Consider the following 21,017-nt stretch of genomic DNA (forward strand, 5'->3'; position numbering starts at 1 on the left):
GAGGAGTCGGCCAACAGTTTTTGCTGACTCAGTTGCTCCTTTCATTATCAAGCCGACTCCACCAGAGGAAGCACAAGGGGAAACCAGCAGCGTTGGCAGAGTAACCCTGAAACTGGATCTTGTTCTTTTAGGGAAAGCAACATACCTCCACATTGGCGAAGTCGTTGATGGCGTTGACATGCGGGCAGAAGTGGGGCTGCTGAGCCGCAACATCGTGGTGATGGGCGAGATGGAGGGGCAGTGCTATGAGTACAGCAGCAAGTTATGCTCCTTCTTTGATTTCGACACCTTTGGGGGACACATCAAGGTAAGGCTGGAGCCTTCTTCTTTCGCCCAGCCACACCTTCACATACCAAGGAAGCCAGGAAAGGAAAAATCCCTCATGTCAGCTGCTGAGCAAACAGCCTCTCCCCACAGTGCAGCAGATCCACCTCACTGCTGCTGCCTGTCCCTTGGCTTTAAAGTGCACCTCACACCCCTGGTGACCAGGGGCTTGCTCAGCCAGGCAGACTGGTGCTTAGCCCATCAGAGATACAGTCTCCACATCCCAATCCCAGTTTTCCCCAGATTCTGGTGGTGCTCAGTCCAGGAGTTTGATTTGAGCCTAGCTGACCGAAACTCACAGAAAACATTAAATGCAAATGGTTTTCCTTGTAAAACTAAGTCAAACGTAGCCATGGCAGCAGTGGTGGGATCACAGAGCAACTATGGTCCCCTTAGCCACGATGACCCTTTTTTCCTTACCCTGCAGCCAAACCCTCCCTTCCACACAGTAAATCTCTCTAACCCTGTGTTCCCCCTCCTTCTTGCCCTCAACAGTCTTTGATGATTCTTGACTGATGTTCTGTTGTTCTTCAGATTGGTCTTGATTTTAAGGCTACCCATATTGAAGGTCTAGAATTGAAATACATGGGCCAGCAGACAATGGGACATTACCCAATTCACTTCCATATGGCTGGAGATGTGGATGAGAAAGGAGGCTACAACCCTCCAACATACGTGAAGGATGTCTCCATCCACCATACCTTCTCCCGCTGTGTCACAGTCCATGGATCCAATGGTTTACTGGTAAGAAGCCTTAACGTCTACCTTAGAAACCAGTCAAAATATTTCCTCGTAGCATGAATACAGCTTAAATATTGCAGGATGATGTGGTTTTTTGTTAGAGCTAGTCTCTGACTCTTCCCCCCATCCTGATTATGTGGCTACATATTCCAGGCATATTTCAACCTCCATTAAAAAGGAGGCCACTGTGGCACTGTAGGCTCTGTGTGACTCAGAGCAGGCAGAGCTTTTGTCTGTGTGCAGCAACGTCTGCAGACCAGCCCATCCCTAACGAGTAGTTGGATCTATCCGTAGACAGACAGCTTGCTATTTAAAGAGGATAATCAGAAGGTTTAAGTGTGCTTCATCTTTCCCGTCATAAAAGTTTGTGTTTGTGATGCTGTTCACAACATTAAGCACTCACAGATCATTTGTCAGAGTTGCTCTCCAAAACAAGATATTCTTTAGGATAAATTTATAAAATTACCCGTGCTTATGAGACAAGTTGCAGCACACCAGAGATGGCAAGAACACGGTCAGATTCTTCCCAGATGTAGCGGTGCCGCCTTCTTTTGGGTAAGGATGCAGTGGGAAAACAACGCTACCTTAGTGAACATCCTGGAGACTGGCACCCACCTCTGATGGGTTCCCATATTCAGGAAATGCGCAGAAATCTATCCCAAAAGCAGAGCTGCTAAAGGTGTGAAATAAACATCAGGTTAGACAACTTTTCCAGTTGTCTGTATCAGTTCAAATACGAAGTCTTAAAATGGCAAGATTTCTGTGAGCAAAGGACTCTCACCCATCCGGTGAGATCGCAGTGTATTCCAAAACAAAGAAAGAAGTGTATCAGAGCCCTGAAGAGGAGCATTTGTATAGTCAAGAGCCCTGCTACCATATATAACAGAATTTTAAGAGAGGACAGAGGCAGTTGTAACCTGAATGGTCACTGTGCATTAGAAATTCATACCACTGTTTCAAAGTTGCTGTACCATCTCATAGTAGGAGCCTGGAAGAATCTCTTTTCATTGAACTTATTTGGGGAATAGCATTTGCTTTCAACACCTCGCTAAGATATGATTTTTGCCCTTTACTTGCTGATGAATTCTTCCTCCTTTACTGACTCTAGTGCACGGAGGGCTTCATTGTACAGTCTTCCTTTTGGCAAGGACTGCAGGCTACAACCTCTAAAACCAGCAACATTGGAAGGGGAATTCACAGGCATAATTAAAATGCACAGAAGTTGAAGAGAGGACATTGAAATTGCAGCTCCAGAAGCACAGCAGCTTTTATCTGCTATTTATGAATCTGAGGTTTTGGTTCTGATGTCTGTCCTTCTAAGTTTATAACACGATCCTAAAAACCTACCAAGTGAACATGGCTTCTGAAGAAAAAAGACACTCTACTATATAAATTATATAAGGCATTCAGGGTCATATGGCATCTTCCCAATTCAAAGTCTCCAGTACAGGGGCTCAGTATACGATTAATGTGCAGAGCAGAAGGGCAGCGTTGCAGGATTCATTTGTCACACCACCATGGGCTGTTACCAGTGGCACCATAAACACATTCTCTGGCTGCACAGAGGTTACACAGCTGTTGATGAGCTGCAGACCAGCTAAAGCCCTGCTTCTGGATTTAATGTGAGATCTTCATTCCCTATTGATTAATCCTTGCCAAACCAAATACCCACAGCCTGGCGTTTCTTATCGGTCAGATGGATGGGTTCATATAGAACATTTGGAAATAGTTCTGTCCCTTGTGCTTTCTCCAAGTGACGACTGTGCCGTAGGGGATCTATGGCATAGGGGTCCATGTGCTCAGGCTTTTCCAGCCAAGATGGCATGCTGAAATCTAGACAGGCTGATGTAGCTGATGAAAGCAGCCTGATTCTCTTGCTGTTACTCAACAGCCACAAATCCCTAAATGACCGTGTTTTGCCTCCATGACAAGGCACCCAAGAGAAATCTTAGAATTTAGGATTTATAATTTGAAATGTTAGTCAAGAATTTAATCCTCGTTGATTAGAGCTTATCAAAATGTATGAATACTAAACTCTACTCATAATACTTCACCTGATTTTTATTTTAACTGTATAATTATTACTGACAGCTGAAAAGAAAGCCCCAGTGAAATAAAGCAATCTGACCAAGTTTGTTCAGTTGCATCACAGAAGATGTGCTCCAAAGGTTGCATCACTTAAATGTTGTTTCATTGCTCTGTGATAGACATCTGCAGTCAGCAGCTCCATGCCTTGATTCATCAGGTGATCCCACCACAATCTCCTCATCTGCTTTCTGACTCTATTTTCCTACCTTTCCTCTTCCTTATGTCCCAGATATATTCCCAGACACCCACATGGGTCTCTGATGATTACAATAGTTGTTCTATACATTTCCTAGTTGCCTATTATCTTCTTACTTGGGCAACATTGCCTGTTTCTACATGCATGGATACCATTTGTGCAAACAGCAATGAGCTCCGTCTTTCCGCAAGTAACACGCATTCCCTCTGAGATCAGGTAGATCCAAAGCATACTTTACTGAGGCAAAATTTGCCTTGATGATGGGCACAAGCCACACTTTGGAAATAGCCATACAAAAAATCTAGCTGGGCTATTAAACCTCAGCATGGCACAACACTTAATGATGTCCTTAACATTAATCCATTAGAGGGGCTTCTTGCATGACTGTGGTTGAGTACCTGTGCAAATGCTTCAACAAATGGGAGAGGGGCATTAGTTATTTTTAACTGTCATTAAAGCAGGGTGGTAATTTACATACAGGCTTCCCTGCTTGCTTTGCTGTCACTTTTCTCATGTCACTTCAGAAATACTCATAATGAAAACACTAGGAGAAAAAAGTGTCCAGTTTTTCCTGATGACAGAAATGTTTTTCTGTGGGTCTGTACAGTGTGCTAAAAGTCACTATCTCAACATTATCTCACTTCTATTGATGGGCTATTCTGCACTTGTCTGCAAATTCATCTTCACTGGAAGGCACAGAGGGTCCTTCTGGAAACAAATCTGTAGGAATTATTTTCTCACCATAATTATAGTTTGAAAATGCAATAATTACCCAATGTTTTCTTTAATATACTGGCCATAAAACCACCTAGTTGCGCCACTGCAATCCCAGGGATGAAACTTTGCTCTGATTCCCACTCTCTCCACTGTATCCCAGGGTGCAAGCTAAAATAGAGACAGCCATTGGGGAGGGAAATTAAATGGAGGTCAATAAACAGTCTGGCAGAATTCAGGGGAGAGCTGTACTTCATGGAATAAGAGGTTGGTATCTAACTGCTTCAGTGGTATCTGCTTTCAGTAATCCAGCTATAATACACAGCAGTTATTGTACCATGAAGGGCATTATCTGGCCATATATTACTCATGGTTAAAGCAAGATTATGGACTATCAGGAAGGTTTTAATCAAATAAAAAATTAAATCCATTGGAAAAAATATTTTGGAACAAGCATCTCAGTTGCTATCCAAGCATTTCAGTACTGGGCTAGTGCATGAGAACACACACAGGAAACTAAGTCAGAGCTGACCAAGAGATGAGATATGGGGAAAGTAATTAATCAAACGGAGGATGACAAATACATTAGGGACCAGGTCCCTGGCTGATAACTCCATGTTGTTCTGTGGGCTTGCAAGGATGAGTTAGGAGAACAACGGGCATTTGCTGGCTCTGAGCCCCTCTGCCAGTGCACACTCCTCTCTCTGCTTCACTCCTCTCTCGCCATACTGGGAGATGCCTTCCCCTGCAATGTTACTCCTCATGCACAGCGGTGGGCTTTGCCTCAGCTATGATCTGCTCACTACAAGTTTTCATATCTCAGTCTTGGTGCAGTGCTGTGCTGGCTGGAAAGAGAAATGGTCATACAAAGTGGCTAACATTTCTCTAAGGAAACCTTCTCTGTCATCTAAATGTCACAGCACCATTACTTATGTGTCTTTCCAATATTACCATGTGTAATACATTTTGGTGGCAGTTTCTGTGCAATTCTCACATCTCTCTGATTAAGACTTCCTCTACATGTTGGAAAACTTCTGAAGCTAGGTCACTCTCCTGAAATGTTCTCCCATCCTGTAAACTTTTGCAGTCACAAGGCTGGGACAGCTCATGCTTCTAAGGAGTACGTACATAGTTTTACACCTAAATAAAGAAGCCTCGACCTTGCAAAAGCTTTCAACTAATTAGATGGGGGAAGTTAGCAGTAAACTTTGGTGTGGTAGTTTAAAGGAATGCACCAATTTTCAGGTCATTTTAGCCGTGTTTAATTTACTGTGATGACTCGTGTTCGGAGATTTGAGTATTTACACTGGAACATGGATGATACATAATGGATGTGTGTGCAGATGTAAGCTTGTAATAGACTTGGCAAGCAAAGTGTTCTTTCTTATATGAAAACATATTTGTAATCATTTCAACACTAGTCCTGGGTTTTTTTTTTAAAATTGGTTCCTCTTGCCTTGAGAATGACACATGAAGATGACAGAGGAGTCTCAGGCCTGTTTACAAAAGTAATTCAGGTGCTTGAGTACACAGATCTCTCAAAGACACCGTAAAGAGTAGGTCTTCTATCCAGTTTAATATTGTCTTTTGCCCATTGGCAATTACTGTTTCATCAGAAGCATTTGTAGGAACACATCGGTGTCAGGCTAAGCTTTGGCAGAAAGGTTTCCCAAGTCCAAGGTGGTTGATAGGTGATGGCTGATGGGAAAAGCAAGGAGAGCGCTCAGGAGACCCAGCACTTCACCTGGACAGTGGAGACCTGAAATTAATTTTCCATATCCCAGACATATCCACTAACAACTGATTTGCTGGACATGGTGTGCCTGAGGGCTGTTGTTTCCCAGCCAGTCCTAGCCTTAGGCTTCAAATTCATGTATCTGCTCCTGAAATTGTTTTCTCAGAGCTTTCAGTGGGGTGATGGGTATTGTTCTGTCCAACACAACAGTGTCCCAATGTTAACAACATTCAAACCAAAACCAGAACAGCCCTGATTAACACCAGCTGATTTGTCTCAGGGTCAAGTAAAGCTTCTGTCAACAACTTGGAAAAAAGGATCAGGTCAAACCTAAAACAAGCCAGCCTGTCTGGAAAACAACTTGCCGCCTCTCTGATAGCCTGAAAAAATATTTTTTCAGCTCAGCTGCATTTTTCAGATGCATTTTATGTAGCTGCTCATTTAACTCCACGTGAAGATGAATGAGCCCAGATGTGATTTGAACATCTAACATCCTCCATTCATCCCCCACCCCGTGTATTTTCCAACCTCATGCTAAGACAGTCTCTGATTTCACAGGCAGGCAAAAGAATGGAATGAGCATTTCCTAGGTGATGACAAAGTCTAATTAAATTTAAGTGTTGGAGTTATTGCTTAGACTATAAGCTCTTAAGAGCAGAGAGTGATCTTGCTTTTGTTTTTGCTTATATACCCTGAGTTCAAAAGGGTACTGAGCTTCCTACGTGACATTGCTGTAAAGTTTCTTCTTATTATGCAGTGGCTGAAGCATGAAACCTGAACACTGACCTTTGTTTTCTACATGCAGGTGAAGGATGTTGTGGGTTATGATGCCCTGGGCCATTGCTTCTTTACGGAGGATGGACCAGAAGAGCGCAACACATTTGATCACTGCCTTGGACTGCTTGTTAAGCCTAGCACTCTGCTCCCCTCCGACCGAGACAGCAGGATGTGCAAGCTGATCACGGAGGGTGCTTACCCAGGGTACATCCCTAAACCCAGGCAGGACTGTAGGTGAGTGGGAGCCTTCCTTTTCTTCTTTCTTTTCTTTGTAGGACTTAGCCATAGAAGATAGAATTACATGTACATGATTATGTAGTCCTCTGCAGAAGTCTGGGTTGCATACCCCAAAGGTTGGGAAAGCAGTCTCCTTGGGATCTTTTATACTTGTCCTATTCCGATGCCTGCACACGTAGAGTGTAATTTTCATTTTTAGCATAAAGTCAGTTGAGATGGTTGTTACCTCAGATATTGAAAAATCTCTCTTTCAAAGTACATAGTGATGCCTTCTGCCTTATGGAGTCTTGATCCCAATGGCTCAGCAAAAAGTTGCTGAGTTCAGAATGGGCTGGGTCCTGACATCCATGCTCATGTAAAATGGTAGCTAATTTTGAAAATACTCCCATTAATTCAGAAGTCATTATTTGCAAAGAATGGATACTGTTTAATGGTACGGCATTGGCGTTATGCACTCGTTTGTCAGTCTGCCCGAATTATGGAGTGAAACCAAAGTGATATAATAAATGCAGTTTAGTTCAGAATTGGAACTTGCCGATAAAAGACCAAAGACTGTAGACACCCATTGGATCTCTAATAGTCTGTCTATACATGAAAATGTTTCCATGAGAACTTCTCCAAATTTCTATTTGCCACAAAGACTGTATTAAACATGAAAAACGCTGAATGCCTTTCATCTCCCTTTTCTCAAGATCCTTTTGTCTAAGTGTCCTTGCAGATCTGCCAGCTGAGGTTTAGATGAGGATTATAGAAGCAGAAGGGATTTTTACAAGTTCTTTTTTGCATTTCTGTTGCCTTGTAGGAAAAAATTCAGGTGAAGTATAGAAGAAACACAACCAGCTTGGCCACGCAATTAAGCATTAGAATTTTTTTTTAGAGGAATTCATGGGTTCTTCATTAGCAGTAATTTTTAAGCACAGGTTAGAGAAATGCCGCTCACAAATACTGTGGTTTTAGTTGACTCTGTCATAAGGCAGGGCATGGACTCACTGAACTCCTGAAGGCCATTCTAGCCCTTCTTTCCATGAATTTCTAGCTCTTTTGCTGCCCCAAAATCAAGGTGGAGAATGTAGGAATATGATTTCATTTCTAATTACTGGCTGTTCAGGGAAACTACTCATTTTTATGCATATCAGGCAGCTAAATATCTTTCTTTTTCTTCCCCTATCCCCCCAGCTCTTCTTGAGAGGGTACTAAATTTTTAAAGTAAAACCTGTGTGCTTAGCGGCTAGGCAAGCAGATCCCCAGCTGTAGTCCAGGGAGCATAGCAAGTGGTTTGGAGCAGATCTGTGGAACCACATTGTTTTCAGAGTGTTTTTCATTAAAAGCTGGAAGTCAAGCTTGCCTTTAAGAGTTTAAAATTGATGGTGGATCATCTTGAGGACAAGACCCCTGTGCAACAGAATGGGAGGTCTTCCACAGTGAAGATTTGTCCTAAGACCATGGAGCGTTGGTGCTGCATTGAAGTTTCTGGTAGACAGGAACACTTCTGCCCATGGTTCATATTTTTCTCCATGATTTTATTCTGCTGTAGTTGGAGAGGAGGAAGGAATCTACAGTAAAAAAAAAGCTACATTTCTGACCCACAAAAAGTCAATGAGGAAGTCTCTGGAGCCAGACTTCCATCCTGAAAATAAGACAGTTAGAAGCTGATTGATGCCTAGCAGCTAAAAATCTTCAGGGGTTTTCTTTTATTTGGAAATACTCTCAATCTGCTGAGGCTGTATCAGTATCACCCATTCTGTCCTCAGAACAAACTGGGGTTTTGTCCAAAGAAACATATTTTTAGCTTTTTAGTTTGGCAAGGGAAAGAGTTGAATTCATACAAGGCTCTTTTTCACATCTGTGTTTGTTTATAAATTACACTTAATGTACCCATTCATAAAATAAGAGTTAATCAGCCATTGTCCTAATTTTCCACTGATAATCCATTTAATAGTCAGAGGGACATATTTTGTGTCATTTTGAAGATTGTTATATGAAAAACCACTAGGAACGGTAGGCGGAGGTCTAATGAACAGGTCCTACTGTACTTTCATCTGCCATGTCTTCTTTTATAAAAGAATTCAAGCTCTGATGAGAAAAATAGCTTTGTTTTTCACCGGGCTCACCCAGCCTGCAAGTGCTTGAGCACGCTAACATTACCCCTGGAGCTGGGGCCAAGGCCCCCAGCACAGGGACGAGGGACGAGCACCAGCTGCGGCTCCGTCGGCTTGGAAGAGGCAGGCAGGCAGGCAGACTCCGCCAGAAATTAGGACAATAGGATTGTGCCAAATGACACAGTAACCTGCCCAAGCCACGTGGCTCTGAGGAACGGGATCGGGCTGAGAGGCAGGTCACTGTGGAAATACAATGTCCTTGCCCTTGCCCGCGCAGCAGGAGGTAGTCTATAAATAATCTCAAATTGTTTCTTTCTAGGCTAGTCCTATGCCTAAAATAGAAAAATTTTGGTGTGTTTTCATGATAAAGTCACACAAATAGAACTTCATCTTAGGCTAGCAAAATCAGTTGGCCTAAAGCCCCCGTGAAGTCCTTCATAGCAAGATTAAAACAGACATAAGGGTTCCGTAGGTTCATCCTCTGCAGGAGGGTGGATCTCACCCAGCAAATTTAGGGAGCCCGTCTGCTGATTGTAAGCGCTGGATGTTTTCCTCCCAAAGTTCATGTGCCTGTTGGTTAATGAATGCTGTATGTCACAGGAAGGACAGTGATGGATTGGTCTTTCCTCCTTGATGGGAATCTTTCAATTAAGAGTCTTTTATGTGCATTAGACAGATGGAGTCCTTTTGTCCCAAAATAAATGCATAGGAGGGTGGGAGCAAATAAAGTTAATGAATCACAGCAGCTCTTAGAAAAGGCAGGTACCAGGGTACACTTGGAAAGCCCTTAAGAGGCAATTCCTTGGGTCCCTTGATTAAACGAGTCTCTAATGAACCTGAGGGCTTATTTGGGGGCAAAGTTCTTTTCTGTGACTTGTGCAACAACATATTTACCTTATCATAAAACATGACTGACATCTGACAGCTTCATAGCAGGCTTGGAATTGCGGTCGAAATTCCTCATTTAATACTTGGGGTTTTAAAAGATAAGGGCATGCTCTCTGTCAAACTGCAGAGGACACGTGGTATGAGAAGAGAAAGGAAAAAAAAACACGCATTCCCTTTGCCCCCTAGGCAGGACCCCTTATCTGGGGAGTTATCAGCCCTGCCTGTTCTGGGGGGAGTTGATGGGTGACTCTGGTGTGTGCTTGAAGTGTCATTTTCATGTTATTCTTTGTTTTCCTGACCTGCAGCGCTGTGTCCACCTTCTGGATAGCCAACCCCCACAACAACCTTATAAACTGTGCAGCTGCGGGATCTGAAGTGAGTGCAGAAGTTTCTTATTTGGTAACAACTCAGACCGGTTACAGCCCTGCAAGGCTGAGGCTCTTGCTGGAATAAAACCTGCTTCTGTTACTCAGGCATTTTTCGAAACTGCTAGATCGAGACATACATTAATATGGCTAGTGCCGCCAATAAAATATAATGCTTTTCCTTTTGCTCCACACTCTTGTCACTTGCTGTTTCTAGAGCTGGATGGCTTTAACAAAAATTCCCAGCCTTTGCACAGTGTGCAGCCTGAATTAATTAAATAAATGTGACTGTGGAGTCCCAGTGAAGTCTTTGGCACTGGTTCTGTTGATTGCAGTACAGTAACGGTGCTCTGAAATTTCAATCAGCACTGATGCTAATTCCACAGGAATTCTTGGTCACATCAGGAGCTTTTATTTTCCTACTGAGACAAATAAACAAGAAAATCAAGCCTTAAACAAAGAGATGTGGTCTTCCCAAAGCTTCCAAATCGCAGTACCTAGATTCGGGCTCCTAGGTACATTTTTAGGCATCTAAATAAAAACGATCTGATTTTTAAGACCTGCGCATGCAGTGATAGGAGGACATCAGTGTATGTGTGTGTGTGTGATGGAATTCTAAAGTCTCACTTACTGCTTCAATCTAGATGTCAGACCTTAACTTAAGGCACCTTGAAGATGCTAGTTTGGGAGCGTGAGTGTGAACGTCTGTGTGTGTTAAACTCTTTGCTGCATATAGTTATACAGGTCAACGCTGCTAGCTGTGATTTGTCCTGAAATCTTCTGGCTTACATCTTGTGGCTTTTCTGATAAATTCTTGGGCTAATGTAGACCAGCAAAGAAGTTCAAGCAAAGGCTCAGTTGTCCATTCTTTTTCTCAGGAAACAGGCTTTTGGTTTGTTCTGCACCACGTGCCGACGGGGCCCTCAGCGGGCATGTATTCCCCTGGCTACTCCGAGCACATGCCGATGGGGAAATTCTCCAACAACCGCGCGCATTCCAACTACCGGGTGAGTCTGCACGCAACGGGAACGCTGCCCTCGGAAAAAACACCGTCTTCTCGCTCCAGCTCTTTGGGTCTGCAAGCTATTAACGCCTGTGCTTTCTGTTTCACTCGGAGTTGCTGCAAGCTTGTTTGTGTCTGCAGATAAAGCAGCTTGTGTGCTGGCGTGGGAGCTCTCCGAGTCAGCCAGCACCCGCTACACTTGGCTCTTGGGCATTCGCAGAGGCTCTTCCCTCTGCTCAGCCTGCTTCTCTGCTTCTGCACTCCTAAAATAGTGCCTCCAGGAGCATCTATTGGCAGCTTGGCTAATTATAGAGCTCAACTGCCAATGTTAGCAATTAACTGAGCAGCTTCTAGAGGGATAAATACAGGCCACTGTGTCTAATCGCCTTCTCTTTACTTATTTACCCTTAGCATGCCATGTGGTAGGGCTGTGTGTTACTGTCACTGAGGGCTTTAGGCTGCAGCAGGGTGTTTGTGTGTATGGGGACACATGCAGTTACAAGAGTTTCTTGTAGTTTCTGGAAATTTGCAGCAATTTGGGGGGTATATGCAAGTTCAGATAGTCCTGGCAGCCCTCTGTTTCACAAACTACTAAAAGAAGCAGTTGTTAGGATCACGCAACTGACTTGGGTTTAGAACAACTGGAGGCAGAGCCTGGAGATGGAAAGACCTGTAGATTATATAAATATACTATAATATTGCATTTCTCTTTTCTTTTAGGCTGGAATGATCATTGATAACGGCGTCAAAACCACTCCAGCCTCAGCCAAGGACAAAAGGCCTATCCTAACACTGATTTCTGGGAGGTAAAGTGTTTTGCACAGTTTGGTTTGGAAAAGACTTCTCTATAGCACTGACTGAAAGCTCTGAAATTGCCCCCAAGGAAGCTGACAAGAATCATTGCTATCCCTTTGGGGTGGCTGTTATTGAGGAAAGGTCTTCACTTAGATTTACAACTTTCTAACTTCATCTTCTCTATTCCCCTTCCTAAGGGATGCCCAGCACCCACACCCTTCTGCTGTTGATTCATTCACTTAGGACCTGCTTGAACAGGGAGACCTTATGCGATGGATTTCACACTTTGATTTCAAATTTCTGACTAGTTCTAAATCTGACACTGCAATAACAATTAACAATTAAATACACAGAGTGACCCTTCATCCCTGCTGCAGCGCACCACCTCCGTGTGGCATAATGGAGTCATTTAGAAATACTGGAAACCTCTCCAGACAGCGCATCATATCGACAGACCTACCATGAGCTGGTGGCTTCTGAGAATCCCCACTCTTTCCCCAAAGCTGACCCCACTGAGGAGGCTGATATAAGCAGAGGGCTTCTTGGGCACCCAAGTGTAATAGCGTAAAGACCGCATGTGTACCCTTTTATCTCATTAGAGGTTGAGTCTAACAAGGCCAGGCTGGATGGGGCTTTGAGCAACCTGCTCTAGTGAGAGGTGTCCCTGCCCATGGCAGGGGGGTTGGAACTAGATGATCTTTAAGGTCCTTTCCAACTCTAGCCATTCTATGATTCTATGATTCTATGAGTCTGGCTGTTAACTTAGTTACCAACCCCAGGGAGAGAAAAGAACTTAAATATTCCTAAGGTTCATAGTTTCCTTTCTTGACAGACCAGCTGCCTCCAGTTGCACCCAACCTGCGTTCCCCCGTGACTGGTTTTCTTGATGGAAGAAACCATGTAGGGAGGAGGAACCTGCTGAAAACCTTTGCTCAGCAGGGAAAAATGACCATTTTTTTTTTTTCTCCTTTCCATCTCTGGGGTGTGGGTTACCAAGATGGCTGTAGTCACACACTGGGCCAACACTGCACGGGTGAGATCGGCTCCTCCCCAGGAGAACCCAGCCAGCAGCTCGGCTATTGGTTATCTGTGATCCACATCACCCCAGTGCCCTGCTAGCAGCTGATGCTAAAAGATGTTAAGAAGTGAATATTATTTACATTATTTATTCAATGATAAAAGTAACTGCTAAAAAATAATTTATTAAAACCAGCCTGCTCTGCAAGTACTTCCATATTCTCTTGGGAGCCTGATGCTGCCATATAGCAGCATATGGAAAACCATATATCTGAACACGTGTCTTGGGAAATTGCCTGCTGCCACAGGCACAGTAAGTGATTACAAAAGGCAATTTGTCCCTTGCCATACAAGGGCAGGAATGACCCCTGGAAGCCAAGCAGTTCATAATGCAGTCATGTTTATGCTTGGGGATTACCCACCAGCGCAGGCTGCGGCTCAGATTATTTATACCGTTTTCCACTTTTCGTGTGTCAAGACTGAATAAATGATTAGGGCTGGGCTGGCTGGGGCAAACTTTGAGGTAGGCTGGGCAGTTACAGAGTTGGAGAGATTATTCTGCATCCTGTTACAGCATTAAGTATCTCTGCCAAATTCTGTACTCTGTAGTGTTTCTTTAGTTACACACGGATGTGAATGAAACTGGAATCTATCTCAAAATATCTGTATTTAAGAATGTCTGGGGAATTCACAAGGGCTGATACTAAATCTCTCTCTGAAAGCAAATGCACAGTGATGAAGCTGCCAAAGCAATATTCATTTACTGGAACCCTATCAGTCTGATGCTCAGTTTTAGGTTGATATGATGGCTTATTAAGCAAAGCAAAGCGCTATTGAATATCTGTTAGCGATTTGACAGCTTGGCCTTGCTACCCATTGTTGAGGCATGAATTTTAATCTCTGTACCATCCGTTGCTGGCACTGAGTTGGGTACTCATCTGTCAGCTTTTCTAAGCTGCGTAGTATGATGGAAGATGCTCCTTCAGTAGCAAAAGGGAGAGCTGTGCCTCAGGACCGGGTAAATGACAGCCGAGCTCAGCACCACCCTGGCGAGCCAGAGCCTTGCTTGGATCCTGTGGCAATAGCGGTGGCTGACAGGCAGCAGCTGAGGGCACACATTGCTGCAGATCCCACTTGTGTCTGCTTTTTCCCTGCATCGGGTCAGTATTTCATCATACTTGAGAACTTCAGAGTTAATAAAACTTGTACATGTGTCCTGGGTAGTGCAGAGTGGGAATAGTAAAGGCCATACTCTCAGCCCCTCTCCAAGATGTTTTCATTCCTTTCCACAGCAAGGAAAAATTGGCAGTGGTACTCATTGCCACAGTATAGCCAAGGTTAGGAGATAAGAATGCTCAAAAGGGAAAACAAAAGGATATTTATCTAAATAACAGGAATATGCTAAAGGATAACAGTAAGGGATTAAAAAATATCTCAGACTTTTGGGAGCAATAATAAACTTTCCGTGCTTTCAGCAGTGTATCAGCAATACAATAATGGAAAGGTGAAAGGAAACTTGGAGTGGGTCTTTACAACTGCCTCGCCTGGACCGTCCTTCCCTTGGCAGTTGGGTCTGGCCATCACTGCTTGACGAGACACGCTACTTGGACGGGCTGTTGTCCCAAAGCTGTTCCCAAGTTAGGAGAAACCAGATGTTTAGCAGGGCTGTGCACCGAGCAAGGCTACCTTCCTTCCCCAACCTTTCTTCTCTCCTTCTGGTTGCAGATACAGCCCACACAAAGATGCCGATCCTTTGAAGCCCAGGGAACCTGCAATAATTGAGCGCTTTATTGCCTACAAGAATCAGGATCACGGGGCCTGGCTGCGGGGTGGAGATGTGTGGCTGGACAACTGCCAGTGAGTTTTGCCTTATTTCAACTCTCAGAGTTCAGCCTGGTGTTTATGGCGAGCATAGCTGTGGTTCAGACTATTTATATTGCTTTGCACCTTCTGTATGGCCAAGATTGAAATAAAGATGAAACGTTAAGTAAACACAGGCATTATTTTACGCAAACAAAACCTGCTTTGTCTGAACTGAAGATCCCTCCGATTGTCTCTCTGTGTGATGCTAACGAGCGTTCAAAAATGGTCACATACACAGAGACATAGATGCAGATGCAAAAAATTAAAAATAAAAACTAAATTTTTTTTACATGAAAAACAAGGTGCTTTGAAAAGAAAGCAGCAAAATCCACCACCTTCCCTGACTAAGCCTGGTCACAGATCGGTTTTATGTGGTTCACTGTTATGCTGAATAAGCGAGTACCGACAAAGCAGACATAAAACTATGCATCATACCAGCAAGGGAGAGAGACTGGACAAGTGTGTGTTGTGCTCTTTGAAGGCTGTTTCCTGCACTGGTCAGAACAGATATTTGCTTTACACTTGAAAACAGATGATCTTCTACAGTTTCTTTTGCTGAGCCAGGCTCTTGATACCAACCTCAATGAAGAAAGAGGAAAAACAGCAAAAAGCTACTTTACGAGACATATTGTGATAACTCCAATAGGAATAGCTGTCACACCGTTATCTGGTGTCCAATTCCTGACCAGAGCTGCCTTACCTTTGAGTGACCCAAACGTCTTAAAGCTCCTGGTGGTATAAGCGTCTGTAGTGACAAGTCAGGTTGGCAAGAGTGAGACTGTAGAACAACGGTCAGAAATGTAATATTAAGTAATATGATTTGTACTTCTTATGAACTTATGAACCAGAAGTATCTAGTGCACTTCATGGCCCGCAAGAGTTGTCTTCGCAGATCACATTCACGTCATTGAGACGTTTATATTGCTTATGGAGCATATGCAGCGTATGGAGGTTGCTGGAAGACCGAGTACTTATATCTGTTTCCAGCAGCCAACCTATGAGCGTATGTGAATTCGAGGAAGCAGTCATCAAACTGTAATCGTCTTTATAGCCACAGTAATTTCCTTTTCTATTGCTATAGAAAGACTTATGTATTACATTAACAAAACAAATGTTAATGTGGCATGCAGTATGTAAACTGCAGAGTGCGTTCATGGGGCTGGAGAAAGGCAAGGGGAGGCGATAGCGTGTAAAGGGCTGCCACCTACAGACACAAACAGGACAAAGCCGGGTTTCGTTCTGCTGCGGTCCCTCCACTCCGGCTTTTGCTGAGATCAGTGGCAGACGTGTTTAAGAGTGACACCGACGTGGAGATACCATCAAGACTTACTCATGCTATCATATTAATTGTAGTCTTCCTATAAGCAGGAGTCATGGACCGACAGTTGTGATTATTTATCTCATCTAAAAGCTTTGGAATTTCAGCAAAATGGAAAGACATTTTAATCTTTTTTTTTTTTTTTTTAATTTTTAATAAGGAAGATCTCATCTCTATCTTTCTGTTGATGAAAGAGAAGCCAGGCTTCCCTGTTTTAATAACAGTTCCTCTTGTAAAGTTATTTCATGGAAGCAGTATGTGATACATGAACATGGAGGAGCACAGAGGTGCACATTAAGGCAAAGCACTATTAAATAATAAAAGCTAGTTAGAGATAAGCTTGATCTTTCTACCTAACAGTGAAAAGAGCATGGTCATTAGACACAGGGAAAAAAGCTTTATCAGACAAGTAAACTATGCCCAATGATCACACTGGCTTAACCTCAGCTCGGAGCAATCAGGTGCATGTCTGCTGCTTCATATGATCTGCATATACTGCAAGATGTGCCAAAAAATCTTCCAAAACTAGACAGGGAACAAACCCGGACAAGGCTGAGCCTCCCCATGGGCACTGTTCAGTAATTAAGCCCTGCTGCCCTCCACCTCATTGGTTTGGTTACTTTAGTTGAACGACATGAGAAAGAAACCCCAAACCTCTTCTGAAGCATCCCCCTTCTCTTTGCAGGTTTGCTGACAATGGCATTGGCCTGACCTTGGCGAGGTAAGTGTGGGGCAGGCTGTGCTGCAGCCTGGGGCACAGCTGGTGGGGGTAGCTGTGAGCAGCCCCTTCACCTCCAGCCCTTCCTTCCCAGTGGCGGGACTTTCCCTCATGATGACGGCTCAAAGCAAGAAATCAAGAACAGCCTGTTTGTTGGCGAGAGTGGAAACCTGGGCACCGAGACGATGGACAACGAGATCTGGGGACCTGGAGGCCTGGATCACAGAGGAAGGACCCTGCCCATCGGCCCGTAAGTTCGGCTCAGCACATCAAAGCACTCTCTGTTCCCACTCTCGGTGCAATCTCCAGCCCAGTGTGGTTTCTTCAACGCTGTTCAGTTTAATAACCATTACACAGAAAGGATTTGGTTTCACGTCTCCCAATCCCAAAGTCCTCACTGTGCAGCTAGCTGCTGCTGGCAGGTACATACTTGCAGGCTGCCAAGACAGCATCAAACTCCTCTTTCCTTCCCCTCCCCTTTGCAAACAGAGTTGAGAAGGCAGCACAAGGACTGTGTGCTACCTGGGCACTTCTCTGTACGTGGTTGAGCAATGTAGCAGTCTCTGTCCAGATCAGCTGCCAGGAAAACTCATAGAAGCCCTTTCCTGGGCTTGGGCTGGCCCAGATGTGGTCATAGATGTCCTCAGAGCTGCTGTTACTATTGCTGCTGTGCTACAGGAATTTGATGCCTTTGTTAAATAGTTTTGAAATGGCCAGTAAACTTCATGTGTGGCCTCTTCCTAGACCTTAGTCCTACGGATTGATTTGCAAGGGCAATAATATTTTGTTGTTATTCCTAAAAACATAGTTATCCTAACAGTAGCTCTACAGTGAACAAAAAGATCAGCTGATTTTTTCCTGCCATATTATGCACCTCAACTTTGCTTGTCATTAGCAATATAGGAGGCTTATTATTAACTATAGTAATACTGAAAAGCCAGTCTGCTATGACTCTCTAATATCCTTTAAGTATATACTTGTGGGCACATCTCATCTTGGGTGTTGGGTGCAGAAGCTCAGAGGGACAGAAAAAATGCACATTTCATATGAAGAAGGAGGGATCAAATTTATTTATCATAAGTGAAATTTGAACTATCTTATCTTAGCCTCTTAAAGAGTTTAAGTATCTCGTTCACTTAATCAGTGTTAAAAATGGTGTCTTCTTTACCTTGCAGATGATACCAGGAAAGGCTGATAATAAAGGTTCATTAGTCTGCCCCATCACCTCTTTTCAGCCCTTTAGATTCTAAGACCTTTCCTTGTTTTCAAATCCATTTTTTATTGCAGTTGCGTTGCACTGTTTATTTCCAAGTTCCTTTGAAAGATGTGGTGGGACTTCTTTTAGCCCTGCCATTACTCGGCCCAAGGAATCTGCACAGTTCTGATGAGTTTCAGGTTTTGCTGCTGCAGAACTCGTTTCTGATGGCAAACATGGATTTATTCAGTTTTAGCTCAATGCTTTGGCATTGCTGTAAGTTCCTTCCCTTGAGGAGCACAGACGAAATAAAGATGATCTGTTCAGACACGAAAGAACTTGAGCTGAACTTGCAAGGATAAGAGGACTTCACAGACCTAAAAAGGAGGGAAATCCCTTCTCTTCCAAAACATGAGCTCAGGAGTCATCTTAAGGGCTGTGAAAAATGGAAGCAGCTGAGAAACAAGTGCTGCGGGACTATACATGTCTAGAATACATTCTCATCCTCATGCTAATGTGTCATGACCAAGTCTCTCTGTTTCCTCCAAATGTGTTTTAGGGATTTTCCCATTCGAGGGATTCAGTTCTACGATGGACCGATCAACGTCCAGAACTGCACCTTCCGCAAATTCGCTGCCCTGGACGGCCGGCACACGAGTGCCCTGGCCTTCCGGCTCAACAACGCCTGGCAGAGCTGCCCCAACAACAATGTCACCGACATTCATTTTGAAGACGTTCCTGTGAGTTATTCTTCTCAGAAAGGCCTTTTCCAGTTGGCTGGGAAATGGGGTTGTGGGTAAAAAAGGTGTAGCAGCTTTTAGAAGAAAACACGAGATCTTCAGGAGGTTGCCCAGTGTCTTTGCCAGAAGTTTAACAAGGAGGGTAGCAGCTAAGAAAGGGAAAATTGGATGAGAGAAATAACAAGAAAGTCTAATTCTCTGACAGGTTTGCAGCAAACCAGAAGCAGGCACCAGTTTCAAAAAAATAGTGACATTCAAGTGGAAATCATTTCCACTTCCGTGTGTCTCAGAAACCGTTGAAATAGGGAGAAGTATCTGGCCCCTTATTTTCAACAGTAGTATAATATTAAAGAAACAACAGAGGGAAGTCTGTTGTGGAAGGTCTAACTTACCTAGAAGCAGAAAATACTGATTTTGGGAAACAGCCAGTGAAACTGAGCCGATGCAGGGTAATTCTGCAGCCCTGCACACCAGGGTAATTCCATGGGCTCCAGTTCTGCAGACATAAATGAGAGCAGAGCCCAGCCAAAAAGGGTCTGCCAAGCTTTGAATTACAGTATGAACTTCTGGGTGCTGGTCTGAACCTGTCCTGGGGTCTGTGCTTTTGAGTTATTTTTGTATTTGCTTGCACACATATGTGCTAACTGGTTTGCTGAGGTTCACCTCTAGCAGCTGTTCAATCCAACTGCCAAACATTACAAACAAATAAATAAATAAAGTGGTTGGGAATGAAATGGTTTGAGTTGCTTAACTTTCAAAAAATTAGCAGACTTGCTTGCATGTCAGGAAAAATGCTGACTAGCAATCCTTGTGCCAAATGGGATGAGAAAGGCAAAATTCCCCTAAGAGTGTTAGTCGGTCACTCTCTCGTATTGCACCAGGCAGGCTGGTGACATGACATTTATTTATTCTGGATAAAAATATCAGTCTGAAGTTGCCCGAGCAGTCATTTCCCAGGGGAGGTCCCTGATTGTTCCCAGCACCAGCGTGACTTTATGTGGCTTTGGAACCTTAAAAATATATTAGCAGACAACGAGTGAGGTGGCTCTAGTGAAATTGCCCCGTCTCCTGAACCTTCCTCCAGAATTTTAAAACAGACCTTCTCACAGCTGAGGCTGAAATTCTGGTTGTTTTAGCCTTTCCCCCATGGTCAGCAGGGAAATCTGTGTCTGCTCTGTCTGACAAATCAAACACACCTTTTCAGTGTGTGACCCAGCCCTACCCTGACTTCAGGCTTAACAAAGAGGGAGTGTGCAGGCAGAGACAATCCTGATATGGCTGTACCGAGTGGCAGTGATGTTCCTGCCAGCTAACAAGACCGGCTCAGTTGAAAATTATTTTGGTGCTTTCATCTTTGGATGGTCAGTTTCAGAAGCTCATAGCTTTATTGCCACATAACTGTTATCTCAGAGGACCTGCAACCCCAGAATCATCTGGAGTCATGGGGCCTCAGAGCCATTGAACATCAAGCCTACCATGTCTCAAGCTGAGCAGCCAAAATCTGTGCCCATGTAAAGAATGGTGCTGTTGATGCATACACAGATTTCTTCATGCACAAACTGACCCACAAACCCGAACTATTTATTGTCCAAGCTACTTTCCAATGCCAAATAAAGTCAGAAAATGGGTCCTTTGAGCCACTCTAGTGACTGTAGCCACTCCGTACTCTGAGTGATTAATTCCTTTCTGGACATGTAAATGTATTTCACTGTTTTGTTTAGATTACCTCAAGGGTCTTTTTTGGAGAACCTGGACCCTGGTTCAATGATCTGGATATGGACGGCGATAAGACATCGGTTTTTCATGATGTAGATGGTTCTGTGTCAGAATATCCAGGCTCATACCTGATAAAAGAAGATAACTGGTTAATCAAGCACCCTGACTGCATCGATGTGCCTGACTGGAGAGGTTCCGTCTGCAGCGGACACTTTGCACAGGTAGAGCTGCTAATCTTGCGGTATCATTATCGCTTTATTTTATTTTAAATTTCTTGGCACTGTAAAGCTTGACCTTTAGAAATGGACTTTCTTCAGAGTGCTCAGGGTTTATTTATCTGCGTGTCTGCGCAGGTGGTTTTGAACATGAGGATACTGTGGTACATTTTCAGATACTTTGGCCTTGACTGTTAACAGCTCTAACAACTTCTGCCTGAAGTCCCCTAAGAGTTCCACGAGCATTAACAGATTAATATTCATAAATCTATG

General features: G+C 43.7%; 1 protein-coding gene across 1 annotated transcript in view; it reads left to right on the plus strand.

The window, feature by feature from the left end:
- CEMIP (cell migration inducing hyaluronidase 1) overlaps positions 1-21,017 on the plus strand; it is a 52,365-nt gene that overhangs the window by 23,219 nt on the left and 8,129 nt on the right. Inside the window, exons 11-21 of the mRNA XM_074155492.1 lie at positions 132-307; positions 859-1,068; positions 6,604-6,809; positions 10,105-10,174; positions 11,043-11,171; positions 11,888-11,973; positions 14,705-14,836; positions 16,846-16,881; positions 16,973-17,128; positions 18,633-18,813; positions 20,535-20,750. Coding sequence (XP_074011593.1) covers positions 132-307; positions 859-1,068; positions 6,604-6,809; positions 10,105-10,174; positions 11,043-11,171; positions 11,888-11,973; positions 14,705-14,836; positions 16,846-16,881; positions 16,973-17,128; positions 18,633-18,813; positions 20,535-20,750 — 1,598 coding nt within the window. The remainder of the gene's footprint in view (positions 1-131; positions 308-858; positions 1,069-6,603; positions 6,810-10,104; positions 10,175-11,042; positions 11,172-11,887; positions 11,974-14,704; positions 14,837-16,845; positions 16,882-16,972; positions 17,129-18,632; positions 18,814-20,534; positions 20,751-21,017) is intronic.

Source organism: Numenius arquata, chromosome 11 (assembly GCF_964106895.1).
Source record: "Numenius arquata chromosome 11, bNumArq3.hap1.1, whole genome shotgun sequence".
Lineage (NCBI taxonomy): Eukaryota > Metazoa > Chordata > Aves > Charadriiformes > Scolopacidae > Numenius > Numenius arquata.